The 14025-nt window shown below is 23.4% G+C and overlaps 5 protein-coding genes across 5 annotated transcripts; 2 read left to right on the forward strand and 3 right to left on the reverse strand.

Moving 5' to 3' along the window:
* Window positions 1–2359: 2359 nt before the first annotated feature.
* On the reverse strand, window positions 2360–6792 carry DICPUDRAFT_37243 (uncharacterized protein; the record flags this gene model as incomplete). The annotated part of the gene is made up of 3 exons (XM_003290311.1): window positions 2360–6351; window positions 6415–6564; window positions 6666–6792. The coding sequence occupies 3 exons, from the start codon at window positions 6790–6792 to the stop codon at window positions 2360–2362; spliced, it is 4269 nt and encodes a 1422-aa protein (XP_003290359.1).
* A 407-nt stretch (window positions 6793–7199) lies between these two features.
* DICPUDRAFT_154856 (uncharacterized protein) lies at window positions 7200–7724 on the reverse strand (the record flags this gene model as incomplete). The annotated part of the gene is made up of 2 exons (XM_003290312.1): window positions 7200–7337; window positions 7566–7724. 2 exons carry the CDS (start codon window positions 7722–7724, stop codon window positions 7200–7202), a joined length of 297 nt encoding a protein of 98 aa, XP_003290360.1.
* A 1702-nt stretch (window positions 7725–9426) lies between these two features.
* DICPUDRAFT_37244 (uncharacterized protein) lies at window positions 9427–10571 on the forward strand (the record flags this gene model as incomplete). The annotated part of the gene is made up of 2 exons (XM_003290301.1): window positions 9427–10131; window positions 10194–10571. Coding segments are annotated over 2 exons (1083 nt in total), but the record flags the coding sequence as incomplete, so codon positions are not given.
* Window positions 10572–10686: 115 nt separating this feature from the next.
* DICPUDRAFT_81090 (uncharacterized protein) lies at window positions 10687–11928 on the reverse strand (the record flags this gene model as incomplete). Its single annotated transcript, XM_003290313.1, has 1 exon — window positions 10687–11928. The coding sequence occupies one exon, from the start codon at window positions 11926–11928 to the stop codon at window positions 10687–10689; it is 1242 nt and encodes a 413-aa protein (XP_003290361.1).
* A 630-nt stretch (window positions 11929–12558) lies between these two features.
* Window positions 12559–13567, forward strand: DICPUDRAFT_56653 (uncharacterized protein; the record flags this gene model as incomplete). Its single annotated transcript, XM_003290302.1, has 2 exons — window positions 12559–12774; window positions 12848–13567. 2 exons carry the CDS (start codon window positions 12559–12561, stop codon window positions 13517–13519), a joined length of 888 nt encoding a protein of 295 aa, XP_003290350.1. The 3' UTR covers window positions 13520–13567.
* Window positions 13568–14025: the final 458 nt, after the last annotated feature.

Raw genomic sequence — 14025 nt, forward strand, 5'->3', positions numbered from 1 at the left:
TAACATACGACATACACAAATTTTAGCTGCTGGAGTGTATTTATATTAAATTGCAGGGGTATAAAATTCGCAAATTTTTTTTATAAAAAAAAGTAAATTTACAACCTCTGTGTGAATAAAACAACAAAAACAATATTTATAAGGTGTTAAAAAAAAAAAAAAAAGTGTGTTGATCAACAATCACTACTGTAAAAATAAAAATAAAAAAATAAAAAATTAAAAAAAAAAAAAAAAACTTTATTTTCTATTATTTTATTAGATCTTCAAATATATTTGGATTGTATATAGTTGTATAACTTTTTTTTTTTTTTTTTTTTAGAAACTGAGAAAAAAACAAATTATAATTACCCTTTTTTTTTTTTTTTTTTTTTTTTAATTTAATTTTATTTATGTAGGTTTTTTTTTATAAAAAAAATTAAATATAAAGATAAATAATCATTGATTTATTATTATTATTATTATTATTATTGTTAATGTGTGTGTTTGTGATAATTAATTTAATTGTTTTTTTTTTCGTTCGTTTTTTTTCTTTATTTTAATTTTTTAAAAAAAAATTTTTTATAAATTTTTATTTTTTTTTTATTTTTTTTTTTTATTTTTTTATTTTTTATATTATTATCATTTTTTTCTTTAAATTTTATAAAAACTGGGGCCATTTAAATTATTAATAATATAAATTTAAAGAAAAAAAAAAAATTTATTCAAAAAGAACATTTATTATAATAAATATTTTGATCATCATATAAAATCATGATAAATTTTCTACAGGTTTTTTTTTTTTTTTTTCACAAAACTAGGAAAGTGAAAAAAAATATCCATTGCGTAATATTATAATCTAAAATATTTAATTTTTTTTTTTATTATTATAATATTTAAGTTTCAATTAAAAATAAGTAATTTTTTTAAAAAAAAAATAAAAAAACTATAAATTAATACAAGATTCGCTCGTTCTTTGTCTATGTGTCATTGTCAAAAGTTCATTTTGGCTAAATAAATAAATGTTGAAGATAGTTATTATAATTAATTTTTTTTATTTTTTATAAATTTAATTTATGAGTTTAAATCAATAAAAAGTTGAAAGAAATATAAGCACCATTATTAAGCAAAATTTTGGGCAAAAAAAATAAAAATAAATAAATAAATTAAAAATAAAGAATTAAATAAAAACATTAATAAAAAAAAAAAAAAAAATAATTAACTTTTTTTTATTTTTAAAAAAAAATTTTAATTTTTTTTTTCCCATAATTTTTTTCGTTTTTTTTTTTGCCCTCCTTAAAAATTCATCATTTTGGCCACAGCGATAAAATTTAGTATGATGATAGGTTGCACATTATCTGATCGTCTTTTGAGCTCGCTTTAAGTAGTAGGCTTTGAAATCAATTGATCCAGGGCTTAGGCCCCCCTCTGACTAAATTTTTAAAATTTAATAATTCTTTTGGCTCAGAGTTTTTTTTGTGAGTCTTTAAAAAAAAACTTCACACCTTAAAGATCACCAAAAAATACACTTATTTATCTCCTACATTATTTACCACCAAATTTAATTCCAATTATGCATCCCAATAAAAACCAACATTTTTGAAGAGCTAACCATCAACAATATCGAGTTGTTTGATATTAATGGCATTTGTTTTAAATATCTTAGTACAGAAAAATTTCTTTTATTAATTTTATATGTAAAAATTTTTATTTAAAAAACTTTAATTTTGATTTCCCATATAAAATTAATTTCAATTCTCATATTAATTTTTTATGTAAAAGACTTCAGAATATTTTCTTTTCTTATGTTAATTTTATAAAGGTAAAAGACTTTATAAAATTAATATGGGTGATGGAAGTTTTTAATAGTAAAAGACTACCAATTATTTTCATTTCCCATATAAATTAATATCCAAAAGACTTAAGAAATTACCATTTCTCATACTAATTTTTATATGTAAAAAAAAAAAAACTTCCCTCATTAAATTTTTTCGTTTGGTAAAAAAATTAAATTAAATTAAATTAAAATAAAAATAAAAATAAAATTTAAATTAAAATTAAAACAATGTTTAAAAAAAAAATTAAAAAAATAATAATTTAAATTTTTACATTTGGCCATAGCCAGCTTTCATTTTATATGTAAAATTTTTGCATTTGGCAATTGCCAGTTTCATTTTATATGCAAAAAAAAAACTTGAAATTTTTTTAAAAAAAAAAAAAATTAAAATCAAAATTAAAATTAAACAATGTTTAAAAAAAATTAAAAATTAAATAATAATTTATTATTTTATATATGAACGTTTGGGATGAAAATTAAGGTTATTAGCAAATATTTGTGAAAACTTAGGAGAAAATATGTATACAATTTTATTTAAATTAATTTTTAGTTAGTTTCTTCGTCAGTATCTTCATAAAATTCTTCATCTACAGTTTCATCTTTCTTTTGTTGAGCCAAGTTTACTTTAATTCTCTTTAAATTGTTTTGTGAAGTTGAGGCAGAGGCTGGTGTTGAACGTTTACCTGGTGCTTTTGTGCCATTGTTTGGAGCTTCAATATTCCATACACTATCGCCAATAAATGAAATCATTTGAATTAATCTCTTCTTTGATTTATGAGTTTTCTTGAAATTATCTAAATATGAATTCCAGAGGGAGTCTAAACCTAAGGTATTAACCATTCTTTTCTTGAATGATTTTAACATTCCGAGGAATATTGGGTATTGACTTTGTAAAATATTAACTAATAACATATCGGTGGCAACTTCAAAGATATCACGAATTTCACTTGGGAAACGTTTTTGAACACAGTCATATAATGGGTCTAGTTTTTCTGGTTTCCATTCTTGATAGCAACGTTTACAGTATCTTTGAACGATTGGAATTACTTCATTTAATAAACTAAATTGGTATTGGTCTACAGCTTCGTAAAGACTAATTAAAAGATTTAATTGAATATCCAATTCAGCTTCTTCGGTACTTGGGTGTGGGAAAATCTTGATACATTGAGTAAATAAGCCATCTTTCATTAATAGTTCAATCTTGCTATTGATGTTTTCTTCTTTTTTCATAACATATTCGACCAATTCATTCTTAGTTTGGTTCCACTCTTCTTCGCTGGAAAGATTTCTAATGATATCCCATTTTTCTGGTGAGGTATCAATACGAAAAGCAATAATATATTGTTGACGTAAAATTTCACCAAGATCTTCAAAGTTTGCTGATTCTATCATAATTGAAGTGATCTTTAAGGTTAATTCTTTAATTTCTTCATAGGTATGGGTTGGAATGACTTCATCAGCTTTCTTTTGATTTTTATCGATTAAAACTTGGATGGCATCACGTTCTTTAGTACTCTTTGATTGAAGGAATTGAGATTGAAGTTCTTTTGATTCTTTAAGTAAAGCTTCTTTTTCTTCGATAACAATTTTTTTGTTATCTAATATATCTTCGATTGATGCACCGACTTTTAATACTAAGTTGTATTCTTTCTTATTGAAAAGGTCATTGGCAAATGAGATTAATTTTTCTAATGATACGATACAGCTTAAAATTAAAGAGATGTTTGATTGGACTAAGTCGTTAATACGCTTTCTTTCGGTTTGGATGTATTGGAATTGGTTCTCCATTTCTTTAGATGAGGCTTTGGTTTCGAATTCAAGTTTTTCTTTACTATTACACTCGACTAAAAGATTACCAACATATAGGGATAGGTCGTCAACATTTTTGGTGTAGAATGGTGGATCTAATAATTTAACTTTTTGTTCAATGGTAGAATTTCTAAGAGCTTCATTCTTTTCAGCAGATAAACGACGACGTTGTTTATTTAATTGTTCACGTTCTTCATCTAAAGTAGTTTGTTTGTCTTGTAATGTTTTTTGAACTTTTTGGTATTCTCTAAAGATTTTTAATTTGTCAAATGCCAATTTACCAATATCAGTAATAAGTTTATATTCTTTTCTTTCTTTTAATAAGTTGATGATTGAGGTGAATGTATCTGGATTTTCGATATATTGGGCGAATAATTCAAACTCGGTGTCGATGTGGGTTTGATTAAGTTTAATTAAATTTGCAGTTTCATTCTTTGGAATTGGGTTTTGTGGTGAAAATAATTCTTTCAAACTGTCATAAAACAATTTAATACCTTCAATAATAAGCTTTGAGTGTAATGAATGGGAGTCCAAATACTCTGAAATATATGGAATTGAAATGTTTCCAAGGGATGATTTTGTATTTTCTAAGATTTGAATATCCAAAGCTGGCATTTCTTTTTTGAATTTGGTTAATTCTGTTAACTCTTGATTTAATACTGAAACTGTAATTTCCATTTTTTTATATTGAATTGATTCTTTATGTTTTTCAACAAGAATTGGATGTAGATATTTTTGAATATCTAAGAATAATGAATCTCTTTTACGTGAGACACTTGTAGCTAATTGATGAACAGAGACTGGTGATTTAATGAATGGTAAACAATGGGATACTGATTGATTGATTAAATTATTAATTTCATCTTTTTCTTTTTGAATACCTTCTTCTTCAATATTTTTGATGCTGAAGAGTTTTCCCTTTCTATTTTTTTCTTCGACAAATGAATAGTGGTCTAATAATGAGTGTAATAATGTGTCAACAGAATCATAGATGGTTTTATCGTATTGAAAATCGATATTGCTTGAAAAGTATGGGAGGGCGGGCAAAGCATTTAATCTTTGTTGTAATTTACTCTTTTCAGCGTCATCTTTGGCATTGTTGATTTCGGCCACTAATTTATTTGTGGATAAACGAAGATTTTCAATTTTAACACTTTCATTAAGAACATGATTGGCAATTTGAATAAGGATCTTATCTTCTTTTTCATTTTTCAAGTAGACTTGTAATTCTAAAAGATATTTTGGATCCTTGAATTTTTCTAAGCAAACATTAACCAATTCATTAACTTTGGCATTTAATAAATCTTTTTGGGCTTGGTCTTTTGAATCTACTAAGGATTTCTTGGTTAAGATACAGGAGATCATAAGCTGAGCGACTTGAAGATTTAAACGGTCATATTCGTGACGATTTGAAAGGGTACTGAAGAATGGGAAGGCTGGAAGAGAAGAGATATCAGCTTTTAATTTTGCAATTAAAGTTGTAAGATCTTCACTTAAGGCATGGCCATTTTTACGAAGATTGGATTCTTCAGCGAGTAAAGAATCTAATTGAGTTTGAAGTGGTAAAGTTTTTTCTCTGAGTGCCTCTAAATCGGTAATGAAGAGTTGACATCTATGGCCATAAACAAGAGCAGTATCGACCTCAGTATTCTTTAATAGAAGAGCTAATTCGTAGATATGTTGTGGATCCAAAAGAATTGCTAAAGTTTCATCGAGATGGCTTTGAATATTCAATGTATATTTGGATGCACGTTTCATTTCTAAAATTGATTTAATTCTAAGAGTTGAGATCTCTAAATTAAGTTTGCTTAATTCTCTTTTGTCAATAAGGGCGTATGATGGTAGGACGGTATATTTTTTTTTCTGCTCATTTAGAGAATCGAGTTTTGATTCTGGTAAGGTAGTGTCACCTTTGACTTTTTTAATAGATTCAATATCATCTTTGTATTTCTGGATTTGGCTGAAAAGGTCGAGTCTTTCTTGTTGTTCTTTTTTTAAGTTTTCTAATCTAATTCTACCCAATTCAGTTAATAAAACAACGTGGTTGTATTGTTCGTAGCCAAGTAGTTTTTGGCCTAATTTGACGATTGAATATGGATCTTTTAGGTATTCTGGAATAAGAAATTCAATAAATTCTTTTAGAATTTCACCTTTCTTTAATATAGCAAGATCTTCGAGCTCTTGGTTGGTTACAAGATGGCCATTTTCTTTTACTTTCTTTTCAATTTTGGAGATGGTATCAAAAATTGAGTTAACACAATACTCGATAATTTGATATAAGATTTGATCTAAATCAAATGATTTAGGTGTTTCATCTATTTGACACTCTATTCTATTGGATTGAATTTTCTTAGCCAAAGTATGACACAATCTAACACAGATCATTGGCAAATTTTTTTCTTTAAGGTACTTGATAATATCAATTGAAAGATTGGCTGGCAAGTCTTTGATTGAACTGTCTAAAATTTCATTAAATTGATTAAATAATTCAGTAGCTTTCTCTATTTTGGTGTTATTGACACTTTCTTCATCAATCTCCATTTTATCTTTAATGTTGGTTCTTAATCTTGCAGTTGAGTCGGTATAGATGAAATGAGCGGCTTTAACCATAATCATTGAAACTTGAGAAATGTTTAATAAAAATTGTTCATTGTTTGGCTTGATACTTTCTGGTAACATGCCATAGAATTTCATATTTAAATCATATTTCTCTATCTCTTCTGTTTTATCTAAAGTTTACAATGTTAGTAAGATACCATTAATTTTTATCATTATAATAATTATTTATTTACCTTTGAGTTCAGAACTTTTAATAGAACTTCTCCAAATATTTTCTTTGTCAACAATAGTTTTAATTTCTAAATTATCTTTTTCTTTTTGGTCATAGAGATGATGAAGTTTTTGACAAATCTTAATTGTTAATAATGATTCACAGTTTGTTTCTAAAGAATGAAAATTTTTTAAATTTTAAAAAAAAAAAGAAGAAATATTAATATTTTTATGGAAATAAAATTTTAAAATAATACTATATTTTAATAAATACCTATGAATTTTTTTGCACAGTCTAATAAAACTTGAATACTATTTTCATTATCAATAAACAATTGAATTAATTGACTTTTGTCATCTTCCAATTGTTTTAGACTTAGAGGAACAATAACTTTTGACATTATATATAATACAAATATAAAACCAAATATAAATGATATTTGGGTATAGAAAAAAAAAAAAAAAAATAATGGGAATAAAACTGAAAATAATTTTTTTAAACTGAAAAAAAAAAAAAAAAATTTAAAAATACAATTTAAATAAAAATATAAAAATATTTTTTTTTGATATTTTTCATTTTTCCTTGAAATCAAGAATAATTCTCATGTATCCAGAAATAATTGAAATTATAAAATTCAAAAGAAATTAGATTTTTGTTGTAATTTTTTATGTATATTATATATTATTAAATAAAAAAAAAAATAAAAAAAAAATATAAAAAAAAAAAAAAAAAAAAAATAAAATTATTTTTTAAATTAAATTAATTTTGTTTTAAGTTTTGTTTTTTATTAATTTTAGTTTTCTATAATTAAATTGGTACAGGAAATTGTGTTGATTTGGTTTTATTAATTTCTTCAAGCCTATTTTCTAATGAGCTTCTTTGCAAATCTGTTAAATCCCCCTTTAAATATTTTTTAATTTCTTTTTCTTCGTCTTCCAATTTGATCTTTTTTTTTTTTTTTTTTTTTTTTTTTTTTTTTTTAAATTTGGAAAAATTGATGATAATAGAAGGAAAATATTGATTATTTAGTGAAAGTCATACAATTAATAATTTAAAAGAAAATTTAATTAATATAAAGAAATTTTAAATGAAATATATTATTGACTATTTTTACTATTATTATTATTATTATTATAAAAATATTATAGCTTTCTTAATAATTAATTATTTTACTTTTGTAGATCTGCATTTAGTTGCAGCTTCAAAAAATACTTTGCACTCGAATTTTGAAAATTGTTCAGAACATTTCAAAGATGCAGCTCTAACATTATCGCACATTGTTGGAGGTGGTCTTCTACTTTCATTTGTTCTTGGTGATGTTGATGATGACATTTTTTAAATTGGGTTTTGTTGGGGGTAATAGTAGTGGTTATAAAAGTTATTTAAAAATAAAAATAGTAAACAAAACACAAATTGGGTAGTAGTACTAATAATTTAGTTATGTGATACTAATACTGATAAATTTTTGGTAATGTTTATTGAGCTGAATAATAAAACTTTAAAGTTGTTATTTATTTTATTGTTGTTATTGTTCTTTTTTCCTCTTAATAGATTTAAATTATTGTTCTTTTTAAATTAAGAATAATAATTATACATATATTTATATTGGTGTTTGTGTTTTTTTGGTGTGTATTATGTGTTTTGTTGTGTTGTTGTATCGTGTGTTACTATATAGTATATGGGGGATATTTTTATAATAGTTTTTGTAGTGATGCGATTATATGGGTTATACAATAATTTTAAAACTTTTATCACTAAAAATGTATATTGTGTGGTGTGTGGTTATTTGAGTGTGCGTGTGGTGATATATTTATATATTTATAACTATATACAATTAATATCTAAAAGATTTAAAACGATGATTCTCACAAGTAGCTTAAAAAAAAAAAAATAAAAAAATAAATATGAAAATTAAATTTGTAAAAAATTAAAAAAAATAAAAAAAAAATAAAAAAAAATAAAATTAAAAAACAAAAAAAAAAGAAAAAAAAAAAAAGGGAAAATTTTAAAATAATCATATTTCGATAATATATATAAATAAATCATTTTAGTAAGTATTTTTTTAATTTATTAATTTATTGTTTAAATAAATAACGGCAGTTTTATAATAATTTAATATATAATTTAATATATTATTTAAATTATTTAATTTATAAATTTAATTTAAAAATTTTAAATTAAATCAGGATAAAAAAAAATAAAAAAATAGATAATATAAATAAATATTTAAATAAGGATATTTCATTAAATAAATAAAAGAACCATAAACAATAACAATATAATAGTAATGTTTTATTATTGTTAAAATATATATAGTTAAAAATAGTAATTATAATAAAAATAAAATAAAAATAATAAAAAATTTTATTTTTAAAATTTATAAATAAGACAAATAATAATAAATAAAGTAAACAAATAAACAAATAAAGAATTTTATAATTATAATTAATTTAATCCAATATTAATTAATTATTGTTTTATATTATTTTTTTAAAATTTATTTTTTTTTCCCTAAAAAAAAATGATTTTTAAATTTAAAAATAATGGGTTAATAATATTATTTCTTATAATATTTATTAATGTTATTGTCGCACTAGATGGTAACAATAACAATAACGATATAAATAGTAATAATAATTGTGCAGAATATAATAGTAACAAAGATTGCATAAAACTTAAAAAATTAAATTTATATAGAATTTTTTTAAAACAAGAAATTACCAATGACCTATTGCAATTGTTTCAAGATCAGATTCAAATCGATGACTATGACCACCAAATTCAATTTGAAGATGTGGAGGAGTTCAATGTTTATTTAAACGATGCCCAGTACTCTTTGATAAATGAAAAAAAAGATCAATATAATTTTGGAATTAAAAAGATTTTACCCAAAAATGTAGACCTAATCAAATCATCGTCCCCTGCAATCGGTAGTGATAACTTTTTTATCCAAAACAGAAACAAATTTACAATTGACATTGATGGCTTACTCAACACAAAGTTATCAGAATCAAATCTTTTAAATTATAATCACTATTTAAATTATAATGAATTACATCAATTTTTATTGAAAATAGCAAATAGATATCCAAATATTACCAAGCTATACTCAATAGGGAAATCAATACATAATAGAGATTTATGGGCTATCGACATTGGTGTCAAGGATCAAAAGTTCAAACCTTCGGTTAAACTAGTGGGAAATATGCATGGTGATGAGGTGGTTGGTAGACAAATGTTGGTATATTTAATAGACTATTTATGTTTAAAATACTACCAAAAGAATGTAGAAGCTATGGAAATACTAGAAAATATCGAACTATCAATTGTACCTTCAATGAATCCAGATGGTTATGAATTGGGTCAAAGAGAAAATGCAAATAACTTTGACTTGAACAGAAATTTCCCGGATAAATTCGTTGGCTTTTCATCAGAGCTTTATAAAGTAGTCCAACCAGAGGTGCGTGCAATCATAGAATGGTGTAAAAAGAAAAACTTCATTATGAGCGCTAATTTACATGGTGGTTCACTGGTTGCAAATTATCCATATGATTCAACAAGAGACTCTCCAAATGGCTATGGTTTTGGTATTCAATTTCCATCACCGGACGACGTTGTTTTTAGAAAGATGGCTTTGACCTATTCACTAAATCATCGTGAAATGTCTAAATCATCAGAATTTTTAGGTGGAATAGTTAATGGCGCCAAATGGTATACCCTAAGAGGTGGAATGCAAGACGTAGGTTTTTTATTTTAATCAATATTAATTTTAAAATATTAATTTTTTTTTTTTTAAAATAGTGGAACTATGATTTTACAAACAATATGGAAATAACTTTGGAGCTTTCTTATGATAAAATACCAGATTCAAACCAACTTAATAAATATTGGGATGATAATAGAAAGTCACTTTTGAAATTTATAGGGCTACCATTAAGATTGGGCGTCTATGGAAGAGTCACCAATGAAAAGAATGAAAATCTATTGGCTGAAATCAAGGTTGCAAGAAATGAACGTACCATTACTACAGATCCTGCCAATGGTTATTATACAAGATTATTAGATGATGGCTTTTATAATATTACTGCAAGTGCCAATGGCTATATCCCAGTCACCAAATTTATTTTATTAAATGCAAATACAAGAACCAATTTAGAGTTTATTTTAAAAAAAGAATAAGTATAAAAAAAATAGGGAATAGTGTTTATTATATCTTTTTAAAAAAAAAAAAAGCATTTATAAAAAGAATTAATAAAAAATATTTATTTTATTTTATTTATTTTTATTATACATTTTAAACTTTTTTACCCATGCTGTTTAAAATTGATTTTAAATCAAACACTTCTTCGTTGTTTAAATAATTATTTTTGTTATTTGATTTTATTGATTTATCATTGATAATATCACTGAATGATAATTTTGGTTTTTCTTGTTGTGGTGGTGTTGTTGTTTCGATTTTAGTGTCATTAATTTGATATTTTTGTTGATGTTGTTGTGCCTGTTGTTGTGGTTTATTTTTAATTAATAGCTCTTCTGCTTCATAATCATTAAAGTTATCATTGTTTTGTGAGGCTTCCAATAATAATCTTTGGTTTCTAAATTTCATATCCTTTTCAAAATTTTCTTTGGAGGCTTGGACTATAGACTTTATAACTGAAGGTACTGAATCCAATGGTCCATTGATTTCCTCTAAAATTATATCTAAATCGTCTTTATCGGTGAATATTTCATGTTTTGGATCATAGTTTTCGTCAAACAAGTATTTGAAATCTTTGTGTTCTTTTAATTGTTCCCTTGTTAATTTTGTATTTTTCATTGTTACTAAAATCTTTTTCTCTATAACTAAATCCAACTCTTTTTCAAGTTCTTTATATCTTCTATTAATTGCTTCTCTGACTGGAATTAAGTGAATTTTTCTGATTTCATTAACTCTTTTAATTCTTTCTTTCTCGTAATAATTTGTTAAACGTTTGTTTTCTGGTAATGGGTTGTAAAATTCTTCAAGTTCTAATTTCTTTACTTCTCTTAGTATGTGGTCGTTATAATCATTCCATTCTGGTAATGCAGTAATTTGTTGAAAAAAGAACTCGTCTTCTGCGGCATCTTTTTTTGTTTCCTCGATTAATAATCTACAAATATATTCCTCTGCCATGTTCATTGGGGTTGTTTCAGCTTCGCCATCTTGGTCTTGATCTTCGTCTGCTCTAAAAAGGTACTCTAGCGAACTACGTGGGTCAATTAAAATATCATCTGTTGTAATCACTCTTGAATTCTCTGGGACTTCGTATGGTTCATCATTTTCATCTAATTTAAACTGTATCGATGAAAACAATTGTTTTTTTGGTTTTGGTGGCGATGTTATTGCATTATTGTTAAAGTGGTTTATGTGGGTATTTGGTTTGGTTTTTACATAATCATTCTCTTCATTTTTTCTAACTGAATTTGTAATATTTTTTTTTGAAAGTATGGAATAATTTCTTATTATTATTATTTTATTTAATTTATTTAATTGATTTAATTGATTAATTGATATCATTTTACTATCAATAATGTGTGAATAAAAAAAAAATAATAAAAAAAAAAAAAAAAAAAAAAAAAACGAAAATTTTTTTTTTTTAAAAAATTAAATTATTTTTTTTATTAATTTTATTTTTGATGATTTATTTCTATATAAGTTCTTTTCAATGAATTTTTTATTCATTTTTACCCAGGCTATACTTATTGATTTTTTACTATAAATAGTCAAATTATAAATTACCACCTGAATGGTTTTTAAAAAACTCTTCTGAAAAATATATAATGATTTCTATAAAAATATTTTTATTTTCAAAATATCATCTCTTATTTTTTAGGAGTTTGCTTTCATCATAATTCCATCAGACGCTATTCCAAAATTTTTTTCTTTTTTTTTTCTATTTTTTTTTTTTTTCAAATTTAAAAAATATCCAATTCGAAAAAAAATCTTATTTTTATTAATTAATTGGTTTGCCTGGGGAATAAAAATAGAATACGATTTCAATTTTATAATAAATTTGAATTTTTTATTTGACACCTAAATATTGTATGTTTCTTTTAGTTTTAGTATAAATAAATTTCTTTTTTTTTTTTTTTTTATACCATTTAAAATAAATAAAGAATAAAGAATAAATATAATAATAATTAAATAATGTCTGTTGAAAATAATTTAAAAAAACAAAAAGTTTGCATTATAACAGGATCTAGTGCTGGTATTGGTAAAACAATAGCATCTATTATGGCAAAAGCACATTATTTTGTAATTTTAGCAAATAGAGATTTGAACAAAGCAGGGCTTGTTTTAAATGATTTAAAAAATATTTCAGATTCAGTCTTATCATTAGAACTGGATTTAAGTTCATTCGATGTAAGTAATTAAAAAAAAAAAAAAATTTTATCGATATATGCTAATTTTAAAGTTTTTTTTTTTTTTTTTTTAGAGTATCAAAAAATTTGTAAATGAATTTAAAAATTTAAATGTAACATTAGATTGTTTAATAAATAATGCAGGTATCTATTGTCCTCCATATAGCTTAACAAAGGATGGATTCGAATCTCAATTTGGTGTTAATCATCTTGGTGTATTTTTATTGACCAATCTTTTATTAGATTCAATTGACAAAGAAACTGGAAGAATTGTAAATTTATCATCACACTCTTACAAAAAAGCAAATTTAAATTTAAACAAATTAAATGAATCCAAGGAAAACTATAAACCAATGGTTAGTTATGGTAATTCAAAATTATGTACACTTTTATTTACTTATGAATTAAATAGAATTTTAAAAGCAAGAAATTCAAATATCGTTGTTTTAGCATTACATCCAGGTGTTATTCCAGACACCACTTTATTTAGACATTTACCAGGATATGCTCATTTCGCATTATCTATTGCAAAGCCATTTTTAACAGATGTTAATACTGCATCCATAGCTGTGTCACGTTTAGCCATTGGATCTGACCCAGATCTTCACGATATTAAGGGTGGTCAATATTTCAATATATTGAAATTGGAAACCACCTCACAATTCTCCACAAATATTAATAATATGCGTAAATTGTGGGTTGAAAGTTGCAAATTTTGTCAAATTAATGACATTGGGGTTAATTAAAAAAATTCAAATAAAAAGATAAAATTGGAGATAAACACTATTTCCTTTAAAAAAAAAATAAAAATAAAAATAAAAAAAATTATTCATATTTACTATTATTTGTTATATTTGGTTTTTTTATTAATTATTTGAATATAAAAATCATTCCATTTGTGTTTTTATTATAATTTTTTTTTTTTTTAAAAGAAAAATGAAAATAAAAAATTTGAATTTTTTTTTTTTATTTTTTTATTTTTTTTTTTTTTTTTTATTTTGTTTTTTTAAATACAATTATTATTATAAATTTATTTATTTATAAAATATATTGTGTGGGAAATATATTGTGTGTTAAAAACTTTTTCTAAACAAATTTAAAAATATAATTTTCAAAAAAAATTTTATTTTTTTATTTATTTTTAAATTAGCATAGTGTGTGTTTAATTTTGTTTTTTATTTGTGTTGTAGTTGTACATCCATACATAAATAATAAATAATAATACACAAATATAAAATATACATAAACCTAT

The sequence above is a fragment of the Dictyostelium purpureum genome (assembly GCF_000190715.1).
Source record: "Dictyostelium purpureum unplaced genomic scaffold DICPUscaffold_218, whole genome shotgun sequence".
NCBI classification, from domain to species: Eukaryota; Evosea; class Eumycetozoa; order Dictyosteliales; family Dictyosteliaceae; genus Dictyostelium; species Dictyostelium purpureum.